General features: G+C 42.1%; 1 protein-coding gene across 1 annotated transcript in view; it reads right to left on the bottom strand.

Moving 5' to 3' along the window:
- The window catches only part of DYSF (dysferlin), a 320393-nt gene that overhangs the window by 148111 nt on the left and 150715 nt on the right, over positions 1 to 21567 (bottom strand). Inside the window, exons 33-35 of the mRNA XM_073555076.1 lie at positions 6029 to 6210; positions 4601 to 4741; positions 1674 to 1703 (exon numbers count right to left, since the gene is read on the bottom strand). Coding sequence (XP_073411177.1) covers positions 1674 to 1703; positions 4601 to 4741; positions 6029 to 6210 — 353 coding nt within the window. The remainder of the gene's footprint in view (positions 1 to 1673; positions 1704 to 4600; positions 4742 to 6028; positions 6211 to 21567) is intronic.

Genomic DNA, 21567 nt, shown 5'->3' on the forward strand with positions numbered 1-21567 from the left:
CTGGATCTATCCTCTGCCCATGGTCCAGAGGAAATCTTTCAAGTGACAGGGATGTTCCTGGGAACTGGTCACCGGTATTGTCACAGGAGGTGTGTCGAGAGGGCGCCATTGCTTCCCTTTCTTCAGTGACGTCAGCACACCATGACTCAACAGCCAGAAGATCAGGTGGAGAAGGTGACAACACTGTAGACTGACCTTGCAAAATAGGAACTAGACACCACGCTGAGTCTTTGGACCGGAAAGGGCAGTAGCGAACCCGGCTCAGAACGATGGATGGGCAAACTGGTCAGCACGTGGAAAACAAACTTCTCCATATATGACGCTCTGATTTGGAGCTGTAGTTATCCCTTCAACACTGGACTGTTCATAAGTAGGGCTCGGCCATCACCAAACACCCTCACAGGATTCAGGAGCTGTGGAACAGGAACTACAAACAGACTCCGTCTGGCTTGTAGCTTTAATACATCTGCAGGGCCGAAGCTCCCACAAGGCACTGGAACAGTCACAGACCATAGTAGAGGGGAGGTACTCTCACCAAGGGCAGCATCTCCTACTGGCCTAAGGTTCTGGAACTTTAGATCCTTTGGACAGAGATCGTCCGGGTGTTCCTCACAACAGCAGCAATAGCGTATGCCCTTCAAGAGACTGGTTTCAGGCTGCTGCTTTGCCAGCCCACTTTTATCAGTCTTCTTGGGCTCTACTCGGGTAGCACTGCAGGACTCTGCTTTGCCCTCAACAGGGTCGAGCAGTGCACCTGTGCAGGAGCCGCAACAGGAAGGAAAGAAGAGGACACCGTTAGAAGAAGGGAGGCGCCGGACCGGACCGCAACACCCATCGGACCAAGACTGGACCCGGACCGCCCCTGGGTGAGTATAATATAACTCGTTTTTCTTATCTTTCAGGCTACATCGGGGGCTTATCTACAGCATTACAGGATGCTGTAGATAAGCCCCTGATGTCGGTGCCGGCAGCTGATAGGTGAAAAATAGGTGACAGATTCCCTTTAATGCTGCAAATTCCACAAATGACCATTTCCAGTTCTTTACAACCTATCGAATGTTTGGACACTCTGTTGTTGTGCAGGAGAATTTGGAGCAATTTCAATTTTTTTAGTTTTGTAAGAAATCCTGTTATCACTGGGAGGTCTGTCCAATAAATGTGATTTATCCTCTAATGGTCGATGAATTGATCATTATACATCATCTCCATCCAATGTTTGGGAAAATCAGAGAAAAACAGCATTTGTGTAATAATTTGGAACTTGGTGTACACTGCAATGTAATGAGGACTTGCTCTGCGTATGTTCTGACTTTTCAACTTCTTCTAGCTGCTTCTGGTTGCAAAGCGGTAACAAGAAGAAGTGATCGCTCTATCGTTCAGGCGGCTTCCAAGCAGAAGCTGCTCACTATTTTTGTAGGTTCTAGTTAAAAAAAAAATAAAAAAAAGGTGCCTTGGTGAAAAAAAACCCCAGAAAGTTGCCAAAGACGACATTTCAGGAAAAACACCAACGGCTTTTTATTGAAGAGTTTTCCTGTAGCTAAAATTGCCTGATACACCGGGGTCTAGAAGACATTGATTGCACCTAACTTATGGTAAAGACAAAAGTTTCCCAACTACTAGCACAGAGTCTTAAAGTGCTAAAGATACATGAAACATGACAATACATGACATACCTCGAGTCCTGGGATGTGATGTAGAGACGGCTGCAAGGGATGAGATACGTAACAGTTAGGATATTTCTCGGTACAGCTTCTGTATTTAGTGGCTGGTTGTACACAAGTTTTAGGACTCATGAGTCAGGACCCTCTAAAGAATGTGATTTATGACAGGTTCTAGTGTAGGGGGCTCCATGAAAGATTCAGGTCAGAGACAGATTTATTAGTTCTGTTTAGACAGCATTGAATTAGATGAGACAAAAGCTTCACCAAAATGATCATGGTGGTTTACCGATGTGATATATTTGGTGCATCTCACTAAACTTTTGTCTACTTCATGCCACTTTAGGACTGGTGTCCTTTACAGATCAATTTCTAGACCTTTTTTTTTTAAAGTTTTCTAATAGAGGGTAAAATGTTCCTAAAATAAATGAATATGTGAGAATTTTTCCTTTATTATGATTTATAGAAAACCAGACACAAAACAAAAAATTCTGTGTAGAAAAAAACCTGATAAATTATCAACAAGAAAAGCTCAACCAAAGGAAAGACAAACAATCTTCTCCAATATACTTCCTTTACAGATAGCAAGAAAAATTATCATTTGCAGAAAACTATACATGACCAATAATTTCCACTCCAGAAAGACCGACACTCTATTACACAGAACATCATATACAGTATGCTTTGATCTATGAATGGCAGATCGATGACACTGACGACCTCTGAAAAATATCCCGCTCTACAGATGACCAATACTATTCTTCTCGGCAAGGCCAGTTCCATTCTCATTATCTACAAGGAAACAGATTCTTTTCTTCTTGTGACCATGTAACATTCTCCTTAAAAGGAAAGCTAAATTTTTCTCAAAGATCTGTGATGTAGTCTTTCCCAAAAGGAGACCAAAACATCCACTGATTAGTCATATTCTTATCCACAGAAAACAAGCCATATTCTCAACCACTGAAAATCATCCATCGCAGCATTATGAGATCAGCCATATTCTCATCCATGAAAGATCAGTAATTTTTTTCATCAAGACAAGATCAGCTAGAGTATGTTCTAATTCATAGAAGACCAGCCATATCCTCATTAACAGACCAGCCGTATTCTCATCCAATAAAGATCAATCCTATTCACATCCAATGAAGACCAATCATATTCTCATCCACAGAAGACCAGCCATATTGTCATCCACAGAAGATCAGTCATATACTCATCCACAAAGGACCTGGCATATTCTCATCCAATAAAGATCAATTATATTCACAGCCAATGATGACCAGCCATATTCTCATAAAGAAGACAAGCCATATTCTCATTAGGAGAAGACTAGATATGTGTCATTCACAGAAGACCAGCCATATGGTCACTTACAGAAGACCAGCCATATTCACAGCCACAGAAGATCAACCATATTTTGATCCACAGGATATCAACCATATTCTCATCCACAGAAGAACCATATTCTCTGGCACACCAGGCATATTCTCATACTGAGATCAGCCATATTGTCATCCACAGAAAATCATCCATAGTCTCACTTAGTGAAGACAACACATTTTCTCACCCAGTGAAGACCAGTCATATTCTCATCTACAGAAGACCAGTCATAGTCTTATCCACAGAAGACCAGCCATTTTTCATCTACAGAAAATCATCCATACTCTCGCCCCGTGAAGACAACACATTTTTTCATCCCGTGAAGACCAGTCATATTCTCATCTACAGAAGACCAGTCATAGTCTTATCCACAGAAGACCAGCCATTTTTCATCTACAGAAAATCATCCATGCTCTCGCCCCGTGAAGACAACACATTTTTTCATCCAGTGAAGACCAGCCACATTCTCATCTACAGACCAGTCATATTTATATCCACAGAAGACCAGCCATTTTTCATCTACATAACATCATCCATACTCTCACCCAGTGAAGACCAGCCACATTCTCAAGAAGGCCAGTCATGTTCTCATCCACAGATGATCAGCTATAGTCTCATACATAGAAGACCACTAAAGGCATCCACAGAAGGCCAGTAATATTTCCATACACAGAAGATCAACCACATTTCTGATCAGCTTTTTTCTCTTCTACAGAATGGTCCTATTCTTAGATGGAGAAGGAGGAAGCTTTTCCTTCACGTAGTTGAACATAATTTCTGTCGGCTTATAACGCACTGTAGGACAACGTCATCATTGTCAATTTTGTTTCCTACGCCGGTTATTTGGGAGCATGGTAGTTATTTATTCCAATTACTATCCAAGCAGAGAAATATATTGATGATTTTAATTTATTCTGGAAAAATAAATGTAGAATTAAAATCTCATGATATGATTTATTCAACAAAATATTATTTTTGCGCCGATCACAGGAAAATGTTGAGTTTATCGACAAGTCTGCTATACCCCACAGACATGAGCACGTCAAGTTCTTATGACTTCACGATGATGTAAGAGGCAATGTCTTTCATCAACAGTCATATTCAGTATTGCTCTAGACTGCAGGATGTTGTTTTTATATATAAAATAGGTATTTTCATACAATTTTCAATAATGTTCTATTTTCTATGTCTTCGTTCGCCTACCCTACATTTTCCTTGGTGTATTATGCAGCCAGTAGACTGGTGAAAGCAGCCAACGTCAATATGCTTTAATAACCAGCTGGCAGGAAGGGTCCAGACACTGGGCAACCTCTCTACGTCTCTTAACATTTCTAATGTGTGAACCTACAGCAGAGCAATATGCTCACATCAGGACAAGTGGAGTCTCAAACAGCCTTAAACCTGCCGGCTGCATTAGCATCAAATTGTATTCTGAGAACTACTGAGGAATTTGAAGGGTGGCATTCACTTTTTTGCTCTACTTTCCAAAATGAGAGCTCCATGACCATGAAGGCGTCGAGTCTCGAAGATTGGTGTTGAAAGATTCAATTTCACATTTTTACCTTTTCTCTTAGGATGAGCTCGAAGGCAGCGAGCAATTCTCCAGTGTTCTTCTCTCCCATCAAGACAGGAAACCAAGACAGCCTTGGAGAACGCTCCAGGCTGGGTACGCAAATACAACGTCCCATATACTCGTCAGCACCCTATGTAACAAGACGTTAGAAATCGGAAAAGGGTCAAATCATTTTATTCTAAAAACAATTAACAAAGTCAACAACAAAACAGTGATTATTCCAAAAAATGGATACCTATCCTAGACAAAAGGTGTTAGAATATTCTCTTGTTAACTTTCCAACTGGTCATAGACAATGGCTAAAAAATATTGGTCATTTTTAGAACTTTTATTAATGACTATTTGCCTTTAGGATTATCAATATGGACACTTTTTGATGGAAGATCAAGTTTTAGGTTAGGTGCCTAGTAGAGTTGAGCGACTTTGGTCGGATCTGGTTTCATGAAACAAAATTTGTTTCAGATGAAACTGGTCCGACCAGGGCAAAAAAAATTCGGAGTTTCGTCCGAAACCCGACCTCAATGCAAGTCAATGGGAAATAAAAGTCGGCATTGAGCGGATGACATTCATCCACTCAATGCCGACTTTTATTCCCCATTGACTTGCATTGGGGTCGGGTTTCGGACGAAACTCTGACTTTTTTTGCCCTAGTCGGACCAGTTTCATCTGAAACAAATTTTGTTTTGTGAAACCCGATCAGACCAAAGTCGCTCATCTCTAGTGCCTAGTTGTAGGCACCATGGATCAACTTTCATGGATGTTACAAGAAAAAATGTTCCATAAATGAAACAGGAGAACGTTCTGTACCATCTATAGTCATTCTCATTACATCTGTCATTATCCAGGGTTTTGAGTCCTATCTTTCCATGTTCCCGGTCTGGTCTTTTCAGGGGTTAACTTTTCTCAGCCTCAGTCTGGTTTCAGGTTTGTTATTTAGCTCCGCTGCATCCTGCAGGTGGTGTCAGCTATAGTTCTGCCTTTGGCATGTGTATCTGACTCTGGTATATCCAGATTTGTCCTGCTGTGATCCCAGACTTGCCCCGTATCTGTTTATTCTCTCTGTCTGTCCTGACTCCGTGCTTCCCTGTAAGTTTGTTGACTCCCTGGTTTTGACTTGGCTTGCATTCGGACCTGCTTCTGTCTTTTGTCTTTGTCTTCTTCTGACTGTTGCTGATCCCCTGGCTTGTTCCTGACCACGTGTACTGCTGTGACCTCTGGTACTTCTGCTCCTGACTGTTTCTGACTCGGCTCATCTGACCACTCTTTCGCCACCTGGTGGCGCTTGTGCTACTGCTCAGTGTTGCTACGCTGTGTGTGCAACCTCTCTTCCCTCACCAGCACCCCCTGGTGGAGGTTGTGCTATACTGCACTGCAGTAGCACGACAACATCATGTCACATAATAAAATTGTAACTCACGTAGGTGTCATGATCGTAAATTTCCACTACAATACTGGGTGGAGCTTCAGCCACAATAGCAGGATCCCCAAAAATTTCAATTTCATGGAAGATGAGCGTTTGGTCCCAGGTGGGATTTAGAGTGCTCTTCATAACCACAGTCTTCTGACTTTGATGTAGGAAAGATACTATGGCATATGGATCTATAATGACAGCAGGAAAGACAATGTTGCAGATCACATCAGTGGATCGTAGAGCGAAAAATTCGTAAACTAACGCAATGTACATTTACCAACAATCTAATGACTAAACGTATTTTTTTCCTTTAGCCGACTCACCATTCAGGAAGAAAACGTTCTATGGCAAGCCAAAACTGTCTAACGCATTCATATGATCAAAACATTTGCAAAAACATTTGCACTGTGTGCAAATCCCAATCCCACAGCAACCCCTAAAATGTAATCAGTTCAAGATTGGGCCATGTTCCACCATCTTTATGACGAGACTTATTTCTGTTTTGTAAGTACAAGGGGTGTTTGACTTTTTGTGAAATCAGTAAATATGTGTGGATCAATTCAAGGGACTTCGGTCCATCGGCCAGATCAGTAGTCTCTGCTCATTGGAAGGGAGACAGACAAATCTCTTAAGTTACAGGATCCCCGGCGTGGCTTTTGATAAGTTGATGCAAAGTCATCATTGTTGCTTGAAGCACAGATGACATCACATGAGGCTGACTAATCCAACTCCGTCTCAGGGATCCTAGAAAGAAAGAAATTTGAGAGACACCCATACATAGGCCAGAGACTTCTGATCTGAGCAACAGACCAGAGTCCCGCAAACTGATACACCAATTGCAGACACCAGGGGTGAATATAAAAAAAGAAAAAAAAGTTCAGCTTTTCAATTTCTACTTTTTCTTTTATAGTTTTAGATTTTGGCTCCTCGGGGGAGGAGCCTTCTGATAGTCTTTTTTGTTTATTTTTGTAATTTTCTTTTTCATTTTTTTTTTATTTCACTCATTGTGTCCCCATAAAGAACTGAAAGATCTCTGTTGGCATTTTAACATTACATTATTTTTTTTTTCATTTCTAAATTTTCTTGTAGCTGGGAGTTGACATATTTAAAACCGGTTATAAAAGGAATATATCCTGATGACTGCAGTAAAGAACTGATATGGATTTATAAGTCTCAGCAACTACCTATCACATAAACATCATGGATGCCATGTATACAATGATAAAGAATGCAGAGATCTCACTATTGTGGGCAGAAATGTCCTTGCAGTCAAAAAATAACCAGCCGAACAGAAAACAGAAGGACGGTAATTTTCATGAAAACCTTCTCTATATATCAAGTACAGTAGTTTAGGATACAGATACTGTGAGGGTTGAGGACAGACTTGTTTTTTTATTTTTATTTTATTTCTGCCAGGACTGTTTAATTTTTCCATTGACTTAGCAGTAAGAAGGCTTGCTACTGGGGCACGAGTTGTATTTTTTAATGGCACCATTGTGTGAGATTATAGTTTGGTGAAAACATTTTATTATTTATTTGGGGTAGCGTTATTGGAGGGAAAAAAAAAACAGTAATGTCAAAATTTTGCGAATTTTTTTTAACATAACTGATCAGCTTCATTCTAAGGGTGAGTATAATAGATTCAGTACAGTTTCAGTTTTGCCACATTTGCACATAAGTCTTATCTTCCCATTGATGGAGCTGCGTGAGGTTGTATTTTGCGGGACTTGATGACATTTTCATAGGTACTATGGTGGAATACACACTTCTTTTTGATCACTTTTTTTTTTTGCTCAATTTTTTCATAGGCAGAAGGAAAACAGCAATTTTGCCAGTGAAATAAACTAAAATTTTTATATATTGACAATTAATTTTTTATTATTTTTTATAGCAGTGGGCCTCCACTCCAGCCCCGTTTTTGGTGCTGGGCCCATAAGTTGGACTCACCAATCGATATATATATATATATATATATATATATATATATATATATATACATATACAGTATGTATATGTTAAAATCTGTAGTAGCCCGCTCTACACAAATCCACATTTCTGGCCCGATTTGGGTGAAATTTGGCACGCCCCCTCTCCACCCACAGGAGCAGAATTCTGTACACGTTACATCTCGCTAGCGTTCCAACCGTCATGAGTTTGGGGCCCCCGAAGTTAGGCCCTATATATAATGGAGAAATGTGAAGGTGAAAGTAAAAGTGCAGAGGGGAAAACAACAGTTATGACTGACAGGCACAGATTATAGCGACGGCGCCAGAGAGTCGCTGCTAAAGGGGCCGCACCACCACACACAAACACCATACAAACATCACACAGACAGCACACATACACCAACCCACAAGCACAACACCACACAAATGCCACACCACTCTAGACACACACAACACAAGCACCACCCCACAAATACCAAAACACCACCCCCCATAAACACCACACACTCACGCAAGGACCACACAGGCATGCTAACACACTCAGATGGATGCACCCTACGCACATGGATGAACATTACTGAGCAGCAATAATGATCAGGCAAAAAATGCCTCATAGTAAGATTGTCATTATTGCTTACTATGCAGGGAGCTTTCATCACTAGTGTTGAGCATTCCGATACCGCAAGTATCGGGTATCGGCCGATACTTGCTGTATCGGAATTCCGATACCGACTTCCGATATTTTTTCAATATCGGAATTCGGCATCGGAATCGGAAGTTCAGTTGATTGACGGCCTGACGTCATCATGATGCGCGGTGTGTGCGCATCATGATGCGCCGTCATTTCGGGCCTTCCGGGGGTCTCTGCCGGCCTGCCGGGGGGCTGTGTGGACTGCCCGGGGTCTGTACCGGCCTGCCGGGGGGCTGTGCCGGCCTGCCGGGGGGCTGTGCCGGCCTGCCGGTGGTCTGTGCACCCTGTGGGGGTCTGTACCGGCCTGCCGGGGGGCTGTGCCGGCCTGCCGGGGGGCTGTGCTGATGTCCGGGGGTCTGTGCAAGCATCGTCCGATGGGACTACAAGTCCCATCGGGCGATGCCTGCTACCATGACAGTGATTGACACATTAGCCAATGATGGGACAGTAGTAGTCCCATCATCCGGCTAATGTGTTAAATGTAAAAAAAAAAAAAAAATACTACATACATACTACATGCATGCTACATACATACTACATGCATGCTACATACATACTACATGCATGCTACATACATACTACATATATACTACATACATACTACATACATACTACATGCTACATACATACTACATACATACTACATGCATGCTACATACATACTACATACATACTACATACATACTACATACATACTACATGCTACATACATACTACATACATACTACATGCATGCTACATACATACTACATATATACTACATACATACTACATACATGCATGCTACATACATACTACATATATACTACATACATACTACATACATGCTACATACATACTGCATGCTACATACATACTACATACATACTACATGCATGCTACATACATACTACATATATACTACATACATACTACATATATACTACATACATACTACATACATACTACATGCTACATACATACTACATACATACTACATGCATGCTACATACATACTACATACATACTACATACATACTACATACATACTACATGCTACATACATACTACATACATACTACATGCATGCTACATACATACTACATATATACTACATACATACTACATACATGCTACATACATACTACATGCATGCTACATACATACTACATATATACTACATACATACTACATACATGCTACATACATACTGCATGCTACATACATACTACATACATACTACATGCATGCTACATACATACTACATATATACTACATATATACTACATACATACTACATACATGCTACATACATACTGCATGCTACATACATGCTACATACATACTACATGCATGCTACATACATACTACATATATACTACATACATACTACATACATGCTACATACATACTACATGCATGCTACATACATACTACATATATACTACATACATACTACATACATGCTACATACATACTGCATGCTACATACATACTACATACATACTACATGCATGCTACATACATACTACATATATACTACATACATACTACATACATGCTACATACATACTGCATGCTACATACATACTACATACATACTACATGCATGCTACATACATACTACATATATACTACATGCATGCTACATACATACTACATGCATGCTACATACATACTACATATATACTACATACATACTACATACATACTACATGCTACATACATACTACATACATACTACATGCATGCTACATACATACTACATATATACTACATACATACTACATACATGCTACATACATACTGCATGCTACATACATACTACATACATACTACATGCATGCTACATACATACTACATATATACTACATACATACTACATACATGCTACATACATACTGCATGCTACATACATACTACATACATACTACATGCATGCTACATACATACTACATATATACTACATGCATGCTACATACATACATACTACATGCTACATACATACTACATATATACTACATACATACTACATACATGCTACATACATACTACATACATACTACATGCATGCTACATACATACTACATGCATGCTACATACATACCACATATATACTACATACATACAATACATTCATACAATACATACATAGACATACAGTACATATAACATAGAGTAACATACTTACCAATACTTGTCACATTGTTCCCCGAAGCCATAGTCTTTTCCGGGATAAATATTAACATAACAAACCACAAAAATACTCACCCACGATCCGAAGCAGTCCACGAGTGTGTCCCACGACGATCTTGGGTAGAGAACTGCAGCATCAGATGATGCTGCCGTTCTCTACGGGCTGCAGGAATCCAATGACGGAAGGTAGGTATCCTTCCGCACTGTATTCCTCCGCCACTTAAAAAAAAAAAGTCCCTAGTCTCACTTTATGCCATTGCTGTGTGGGAATTTCCCACACAGCAATGGCATAAAGTGAGACTAGGGACTTTTTTTTTTTAAGTGGCGGAGGAATACAGTGCGGAAGGATACCTACCTTCCGTCATTGGATTCCTGCAGCCCGTAGAGAACGGCAGCATCATCTGATGCTGCAGTTCTCTACCCAAGATCGTCGTGGGACACACTCGTGGACTGCTTCGGATCGTGGGTGAGTATTTTTGTGGTTTGTTATGTTAATATTTATCCCGGAAAAGACAATGGCTTCGGGGAACAATGTGACAAGTATTGGTAAGTATGTTACTCTATGTTATATGTACTGTATGTCTATGTATGTATTGTATGAATGTATTGTATGTATGTAGTATATATGTGGTATGTATGTAGCATGTAGTATGTATGTAGCATGCATGTAGTATATATGTAGTATGTATGTAGCATGTAGTATGTATGTAGCATGCATGTAGTATATATGTAGTATGTATGTAGTATGTATGTAGCATGCATGTAGCATGCAGTATGTAGCATGCATGTAGTATATATGTAGTATGTAGTATGTATGTAGCATGCATGTAGTATATATGTGTTATGTATGTAGCATGTAGCATGCATGTAGCATGCATGTAGTATGTATGTAGTATATATGTGGTATGTATGTAGCATGCAGTATGTATGTAGCATGCATGTAGTATATATGTAGTATGTATGTTGCATGTAGTATTTATGTAGTATGAATGTAGCATGTATGTAGTATGTAGTATGAATGTAGCATGTATGTAGTATGCATGTTGTATGTATGTAGCATGTAATTTTTTTTTTTTTTTTTTTTTTTTTACATTTAACACATTAGCCGGATGATGGGACTACTACTGTCCCATCATTGGCTAATGTGTCAATCACTGTCATGGTAGCAGGCATCGCCCGATGGGACTTGTAGTCCCATCGGACGATGCCTGCACAGACCCCCGGAGCCTGCACAGACCACCGGCAGGCCGGCACAGCCCCCCGGCAGGCCGGCACAGCCCCCCGGAGCCTGCACAGCCCCCCGGCAGGCCGGCACAGCCCCCCGGCAGGCCGGCACAGCCCCCCGGCAGGCCGGCACAGCCCCCCGGAGCCTGCACAGACCACCGGCAGGCCGGCACAGACCACCGGAGCCTGCACAGACCCCCTGGCAGGCCGGCACAGCCCCCCGAAAGGCCCGTACAGACCCCAGAGAGGCTGTACAAGGGCAGGAAAGGGTTTTTCTTATTCCGATACCGGAAGTCCCATAGACTTGAATGGGACTTCCGGTATCGGAATCGGCGATACCGATACTTTTTTTAAAGATCGGCCGATACCATCCGATACGATACTTTGAAGTATCGGACGGTATCGCTCAACTCTATTCATCACTGAAGCTGCGGAGGTAAAGTGAAAGCTGAGCGCTGATTGGTTGCTATGGGCAACTAGACAAGCCTGCCTGTGAGGCGGTTTTCATTACGGAGATGTGAGCTCCTTCAGGTCATAGTAATACTGTGTGAGGGCTGCACTGTATTTACTATTCATTCCATTACATCTCTTATCAGTGTCAGGTGAATACTAAAGGGTCATAATACTAAGAAAAAATGAAAAAATCCAGCTGCTATAAAAGGCTCAATCTTTAATCCGTATTGGTAAAATAGACATGACCTCAAGACATGGAATCCGTGCTGCACTTTGCCAATTGAGGGTGAGCTGGCAATTTCTCTTTTTCTTGACTCATAACACTAAGGACTGTTTTTTAAAATGCCGCCCAAAAAAACGACCATCTATTGGGCAAGTTCATTTCTGATAAAAAAAAAAATAGTTTAAAAAATAGTTGTAATAGTTTATACTACATAATATGTTTTGAATATGTAAAGTCAATAAAAATGTTGAAATTAAAAAAAAAAAAAAGTTGTTCACATCAATGTTACGAAAAATTTGTAGAATGCCATAATCAAAAATTTAAAGTGAAAAATTTTTTTACTGTAGCACTCTGAAAATGTCAATTGCAGGGTGACACTGAAAATTTTACTTTAGCTACCATAACCAACAATTTTACATATAGCCGCGGGTATTCTACTAGTAGATGATAAATTAGAAACATTGCGAAGGGCGAAATCTGCAGCGAACATCCAGACCACAGGTCGGTTTTCACTGCAGATTTTTTTTTTGCAGCATATCGATAAGCTTTGGTGAAATCTCATCCACTTTGACGCTACCATGATGGGCAGATTTCCTGCTCACAAGTCAGTTGTGGTGTATCCCCTCCAATGTGTCCGTAGATTTGTAGTTACCGGTCTGTGTCCGGTGGAATTTGGTGATAACTCAAAATGTAGTTTTAAATGAAATGTATAAAATTTGCCATCGTACAAAATCCCTGTATTTACTGAGTGCTGCTGCCCTGACGGGTGACAGAATAGTATTCCTGGTGAACGGGTCACACGATTGTACCATGTGTTTACACAGTGATCACAATTCTGCATTGTAGCATTTAATGGATGTTGTCGTTGGCTTCTTCCAACTCTACAAACTCCGAGTCCGGCCAATCACGCGGATGAGATCACTGCTCGGGCCGGAGGATTGTAACAGCGCAGTCATTGTTGAGCGCTCAGGAAATAATTATCAGTCTAACAGTAGAAGCATTTACCAAAATAATTGTGCTGGACGCATTGTATAAACGAGAACTCCCCTCCGAGACGCTGGAGAGACCCTCTGATCTCTAATATCAACGTCTCACCCTTACGAGGGAACGCAGAGAATTGAAAGAGGAGCCATCGCTTCTGCTACCTCAGGGAGTAAGAACAAAACATAAAACCTTCCTTAAACATCCACTGAAAATGTATTTGTCATTTACATACAGAAACTCAAGCCCTCGAAAAGCTGAGATGCCTTCAGCTGAATATTCTTGGGAGACATCCTGCTTCCGAGCTGAGAGTTTCCAAGAGAAGATCCCTGGTCCGGTATGCCCTTAATTTATGTTCGATGTTACTTTTTTGTGCTTTTCATCACACTGTTTGCATTTTACCGATTTGATGACTATATGGTTGCTTCATTTATTTTGCCCACTGATGTAGCACCATTAATTCCACAGCGCTTTACAGACATTATCGGCACTGTCCACATCGGGGGTCACAATCTAGACTACTCATCAGTCTTTGAAGTGTGGGAAGAAACCGGAGAACCCGGAAGAAACCAACGGAAACATGTTGAGAACATACGAACTCCTTGCAGCTGTGGTTCTGGGTGGAATTGGAACCCAGGACCCCAACGCCACAAAGCAACAATACTAACCAGAGTGCTGCCCATTTGCCTTTGTCAGGTCTGTTATTCAATGTTGTCGAAATTATTGAAGCCTTAGAAAAAGTGGTTGCAAATTAGTTCTCCTCCAGAAGGAAGAAAACTGACTCTAGTGCCACTCACTGCTAACCATACTGTGAACAGATGGATGCAAGAAATATAGAGGCCAAACTTGAATAATGACAATTAGCAGCTATGGAAGATTCTAGTGGAAATGTTACTGAACAGAGATGAATTGTAGAAGGTTGTAACTGTCGACAGAACACAGATGAATAATCAGGAATGAGACAGGGAAGAGTTATCATAAACCTATTAGTGAAGGATGACAACACTCCTAAAACTGTATAAAATGCAGTGCTGGAAGTGATCACACAACTGAGATCAGTGGGTGAGGATATAGAAGACGGCCTTGTTACAATCAGTTAATCTGACACATACGATGCACTACAGACACAAACTGCGACATATCTGACACCAGACTTTATAGAGACCAGGATAATAGGGGAATGTCAATAAAGAAAGGACGTTGTGCTAGACTCCACAGAGAGTGACCTTAGAATAACTCTTAGGGCTCGTGCAGACAACCGAATTTTTGGTCCGAGTGCGATTTGTCAAAATGCTGGACTGCACAGGGACCAGTGTAGATCTATAGGGACATGCACATGTCCGATTTTTTTGTCCTTGGATGCACTTTGTCAGAGGAAAAAATTGCAGCATGCACGATTTGCATCCTCGGCCATGCAAGTCAATGGATCCGCAAAAAAAATCCGGATGTGTGATAACAACCATGCGGTCCAATTTTCACAAACTGACGGAATTTGGAAGATGGAGACTTTTTTTTCCATCTTCTCGACATCTGAGAAAATTGGACCACACTCAGTTTGAACAGAGTGTGATTAGCATAATCAGATCGATTTTTTCTGATAAGAGAAAATCTGTCGTGTGACCCCAGCCTTAAAGAAACAGATACACGTTCACCCAAGAAGGAAATTAGAGCATGGTTCAAATGCCACAAACAGGAATATTTACTGAAAGACTGTCCAATATGGAAAGCACAAAATAAAATCCAAACGGAATCAAACAAAATGAAGCCACAGTAGGTGAAACGTGCGTCGAGGCACACACTTCTTTCAGCGCTCCGGTGCTACCCTATACATCATGTCACAATGCTGTCATACAGTAGCATGGCACTATTGGGCTTTATGTGGTCTTTTCTTATATTTCTCTTCAACCCCTTTTTTATTTCTGTGTCTCTCTACCTCCGCCGGATTGACTATCTAGTCTATTTGTGTTTTACCCTCTACTGTACCTGGTCGGTAATTAATAGGGATATACTCTTTTTGGGTTATAAATCTCTGATCAATGTGCAGATAATCGGAACAGCACATTTAAGGTGAGAAATAATCAGACATTACAAGGATGGTGCATCAACTCCTGAGCCACAAGTCACAAGACAAGTGATAGAAGTCACAGAACTTGACTTGCATAACAAGGAACTCATCTACCTTGCTGGTGGAAGCAGAATAAATAGAGAAGGAACTGGACAGGATTTATCCATGCCAGTGTAGTATGTGTGCCGACTAGGGGGTGGTCCCTTTCGGCTGCGGAACAGACTGGAGAGACACAGGAATCTGTTCAATCAGGTCCAAATTTTATTGGGTGTCCTCCTGGCATGCACAACAGCTTCTGCCTCTAAGTCCGGGTACCCGTCACCTCCTGCTGTTCTTATTGGCAAAGCTCCTCCGGGTTCCTTCACCATGGCTGCCGTAAGACCCACGGCCACAGTTCTTCCCCCTGGCTGAGTCTGCCCACTGTGCACCTACTCACTTTTCGTACCCAGCCATCCGGTACCAAAACCTTCCGTTAGTCACTGCCATCCTGTCCTGCGGCTGACTTCTCAGGGCCACCCCCCTCTCCGAGTAACCGTCTCTTTCTCTCCTCTGTCCTTCCTGAGCTTTCTCCTTTCTCTGTCCTCTGCCGGGCTCTTTCCACTTCTCTCTTAACCCATGAACAAAGCATATTGAAATAGAGTTCTATTTTCTGAGGGATCCTCAAAAACAAGTACTTCTGGACTTATTGTTCTGTGATACTGACAACAACGGACTAACGGACTAAGTCTTAGCTGTGAGGTGTTGGAGTATACAACCACTGTAGACTTATACTACAAGTTAATGGTTTACTCGTTAATACTGTACTATCGGACCTTTTTGGTCTGCTGTTTGTGTCGGCTTCTCTTGTACTCCTAATTGTTGTGATGATACAAATAATGGTTGCTATAGGTCTCAAGTAGAACAGTTCATACTCCATTCAATGTCCGAGTACTAAAGATTCTGCTGAAAGCTGAAATCTGCAACAGTGTCAGTAAGAATCCTGTATCACAAGTGTCATCAGCATGTATCCAATATTTTATGAATCATTCTGGGTCTTATGACTTTTCTTGGATTTTCATGCACTGTACTTGGAATACCGATACATAACACAGGCCCCCACGTCTTCGTGAATGCCACCATACATCAATATACCTGTCCCAGAACTGCAGATTTAATGTACGGCACTCGCACAACATGTAAGTGACTGTTGACAGGTTGGCGGCTAATCCTCCAGCAGGTGCCTTCCAGAGGTGCCCGCTCATGTCTTGTGCTTAGTGCATGCTCCGCACAGACGGAGCACTAACTCTCGGGGTCTCCAGAGACCGTGCCTCACGCCCAGGCTATTAATTTCCACTAATAAAACCAGAGATTTATTCTCGGGACGCCATGATTTGTAGCGTTGTGTCTCCGGTCTCGACCCTTTGGTATATTAGACAATTTATATAACCTTGAGCTGTGATAAGCTCTGGATTGCGTGAAAACGTGCACCCCTCCGACGCTCCCGGTCCCCCACTGCCCCCCACTGCCGAGTGTCTCACCGACACCATATATATCACGTAGAAGACATTTTTATGTCACAGAGGAATTTTACGGTAGGATGCAGAAGTTTTAATTCCACTATAAATTCTGGAAATTTTGGTCTGGGTCCGAGAAAACATACCTGGCTTTTAACACTCAGGATGAATTTTCCAGGGGGCATGAATCGCCTGAATTTAGTGTTTGGTACCGAAAATAAATAATGAAGCTTTTTTTTTTACAGCTTCGCCAGAGTCAGGTGTTTTCCTTTCCAGCGGGTTCAATCAATTCTTTCATTTACAATAAACATGATATGAAGGGAGCCCTGTGAACGGAGCGGCCCGAGGAAGTCCAGGTTGTGTGCGGAGAAGGAAGGGGCTGTACAGGGCTGGGGGAGAAGGCGATGGAAACACTGAGGGGGTCTGGAAATGAATGTGTACGCAGGCAGGAAAGTTTCCCCAACTTTAAACTTTAGTTCAAGAGATGCCTCAAAAAAAGTTTCCCTTTTCGTGACATCTGAGACTGGAGGACACACAGGAGCAAAAATTCACACAATACAAGGGAGAATGCCATGTGACATGGGTATTCCTGACGTATGATGTGATGATTTATGGCTTTTATATGCTATTGGTTTCTGATCCGTGACCAGCAGAAAAGTGAGTGCAGCTCTGTTTAGAAGCAAATGCATTTACAAGATCCCTGGGGTTGTGCTGGCTTTCATCTTTTAACCCCTGTACAGTGATCTGCACTTATACAGAGGCACCTGGGTTGGGGCCATGGAGTTGGCTTCTGTTCGCTGGTGCAAGCCGGCAAGAAGAATAGTCAGGTTGCTGGATCAGAACTAGGAGCTACAGGTAGGTAAAAAATCGTCAGGCTGGAGAATTATCAGTAAACAAACCAAAGTCAAAATCAGGAATATCCACTAAGACACAAGTGCGGAGATTGACACAAGAGCTCGGGGATTAAACAACAAGCAGCCCCAGCCAGGGAAGACAGCAGGACCTACAGAGCTTGTTAATTTAGGTATTTTACAGAGTTCGAGACCGACTTTCCACAAAGTAGACATCCCCTTTAAGTCAAAGCTTTTAGATTGACAGGTTAACGCCAACATTTTATTTTTGCAAGAGACCAGGCATAGCGAAAAGCAAATTAAGGCATGGGGTTTGCTGCCAAGCAGTATAGCGGAGTGGCTGTCCTCCTTCTGCATCGGTAGAATACCGGTGGGTTATTGAGTTAGTAATGACAAGGTGCCTGATCTTAGGTGTCACTGTTTCACATATACTGAACATATGTTATCTCTCTTGAATCCACTAAGGGTAATGTGTGTCCCATGGGACCTCCCAATAATCTTTCAATAACTTTAAATAGAAAAGAATGTCGACACCATGTAAATGTTTTGCACAATTTTTATCTATTTTTATCTATTTTGGTGCTTGTGTATGTCACTTTAAAGGTAGCATTGCCGCAGTGTCTGATAAGTGGTTACAGGACATTATTCATTACTTGTGTAACACCTACAGCACATGTCTGAGGAAGGGGTGTCTGCAAGTGGAAACACTCCGGTTTGGCTCCCAAAAGGCTCTCCATATGGATTTGAAGAAATAATCCTTAAAAATAGCAGATTTTATCACAAGGGGGAATGTATTATTATGTCAGTATTATTAAGTCTTCCATTGCTTGATTTTGCATTCATATCGTGCAAAGCATTTATGTGGTGGGGACATTCTTTTCGATTTGACATTTTACAGTATGTCTTCATGAAGGGACAAGAGCTCCGGCTCATTAACATCTATGGTCCTCAATCTAAGTGGGACCGGAAGTGTCTCTTTATGAGGATCAAGCCCTACCTTTTTACAAGTCGGCAGGTTGTCTTTGGAGGGGAATTCAACACTGTCATGAAGCCCCGAGATAGAGGAGGTTCCAGAGACAAGCTGACTTACGATAGCGTCGCCCTTAATTGTATAGCTAGTGAGGCTCGCCTGGAGGATGTCCACATTCGGCACATTCCAGGCCACGAGATGTCCACCTGTCAGAGGTAGCTGTAGGTCCAGAATAGATAGCTTTCTCCTTTAAATAAAACCTGTCTCTTCAGCAGTGTCTGTTGTTGAGGTGGAGTTCTCCGAGCTCTGTTTTACTCTGTTTTCTCTGAATGTTACAGAGACCCTCCGGATGGGAAGAGGCTTTTGGAGGCTCAATTCATCTCCCTTGGAAGAAGCAGAGATAAGACAGTCCTTTGAGGATTTTCTTCAGAGCCAGGTACCCTTACTGGATCTTTGTAGTAGTAAGTCAGAGTGGTGGGAGATGTTCAAGAAAAGAGTGGTGAGATTCTTCCACCTGCTCTCAGGAGTCTGAATCAGGGCATGAGGAGGAAACTTGAGCATCTTGTCTCAACTGGAGGTAACAGCGAGGAGTTCTCCATAGTGAAATTTTTGCTTATGAGGTGTCAGTATGACAAGTATATTTGTTTTTTGAGAGGGATTACAGAAAGTACCGCTCTCCCGACCCTTACAGAAACTGTGGTGAATAGTAAAGAAGCTACAGGACTGGTCGAAACTGAGTGGTACATGAAAAGATCCAAATCAGGGATCCTGGAAGTTGTCAGATCCTTCTGATCGCACCTCTTGGGGAAGAGGGATCAGGATTGGGAAGAGATGTTGGCTTTTCTGGCTAAAGCCGTCCCTGAACCAGAGGTAGACCACTTTCTTGACATTTTGACAGAGATGATCAGTGAAGAGGAAGTTAAGTTGGTGATTGAAAGGCTTTCCATAAAGAAATCACCCGGTCCAGACGGTCTAACATCCGAATTCTGTAAGACCTCTTGAGTTAGGTATTCAAAGAGAGTCTTTCCTCGGGCACTCTATCGAAGTCAATGAGGAGGTCAACCCTGATCATCTTGTCAAAGGGTAAGGACCCACCTTGCATTAAGATTTGGTGTCCCATAGCGCTTCTCAATGCAGACCGGAAGGTTTTGGCAAAGGTGCTGTTTCATCAGCTGGTGAAATTTGCACACTGACTCTTTTTGATGGCCCAGCATTGCTCTGTTCCAGGCTGCAATCCATTTAGTGCTGTGTTCTGTTTCATGTTAGGGCTACTAGAAGGGGTGCATGCTGCTGTACCTCTGGTCTGTCCTTCTGAGGTATGGTCTGCCAGGGGAGTTTGTTGATTGGCTTAGGACCTTTAACACTGGGGCAAATAGTTTCCCAGTTGTGAATGGCTGGATTGGCAGCTCTTTTAAGGTTGGATCTGGTGTTCAATAGGGTTTTCCCTTGGGCCAGCTGCTGTATATGCTTGCAATTGACCCACTTCTTAGGAGGCTGGAACGCACACCGTTGGCCAGGGTCGGGATGGACCAGGCAGCACCGCAAGACAATTCTGAAGGTGGTGGCGTATGCTGATGATGTCACCCTTTTTGCTTCCTGTGATGGGGAGCCACAGTGGCTGATGTCAGTGTAACACGGGTGGGTGTGGACCCGCTGCGCCACAGGCCGGGCTTATCCCGGAGGGGCGCGACTAAGCAACTACCTAGTTGTCGATAGATCCTCTAGTGGTAAGGATAGGTTTGGTAGTGGATAGGTACCAATAGATGGACTGCAGCAGCTGACCAGTGTGTCAGAGGCACGAGTACGCCATACAGGAAGGCAAAAGAAAAAATCACAGGAAGAGGTATTGTTGAAATGTCCACATAGATTTATTAAGACTGCATATACCAGTCAGAAAACCAAACAAAAGAACACTTTTCTGGCACAAAGTGAAAACACAAAGTAAACAGTACATACAATATAGGGGTCCGCCTGCTTAGGACAGTGTCCAGTTCTTTAGGCCTTAGCACAGACCATCACACAGGAGATCCACACATCTCCACAACCAGACACTGAAAGAAACACTTGTCCTCCATTTTATCCTAAATTATACAGTATGTATAATGTGTGTGAGGAAAGAATGAGCGGCTGGACCAGTAATGTAATGTATGTACACAGTGACTGCACCAGCAGAATAGTGAGTGCAGCTCTACAGGATGTAACTCGGGATCAGTAATGTAATGTATGTACACAGTGACTGCACCAGCAGAATAGTGAGTGCAGCTCTGGAGTATAATACAGGATGTAACTCAGGATCAGTAATGTAATGTATGTACACAGTGACTGCACCAGCAGAATAGTGAGTGCAGCTCTACAGGAGGTAACTCAGGATCAGTAATGTAATGCATGTACACAGTGACTGCACCAGCAGAATAGTGAGTGCAGCTCTGGAGTATAATACAGGATGTAAGTCAGGATCAGTAATGTAATGTAT

The sequence above is a fragment of the Dendrobates tinctorius genome, unplaced genomic scaffold (assembly GCF_039654945.1).
Source record: "Dendrobates tinctorius isolate UK_male_01 unplaced genomic scaffold, ASM3965494v1 ptg000216l, whole genome shotgun sequence".
Taxonomy (NCBI): Eukaryota; Metazoa; Chordata; class Amphibia; order Anura; family Dendrobatidae; genus Dendrobates; species Dendrobates tinctorius.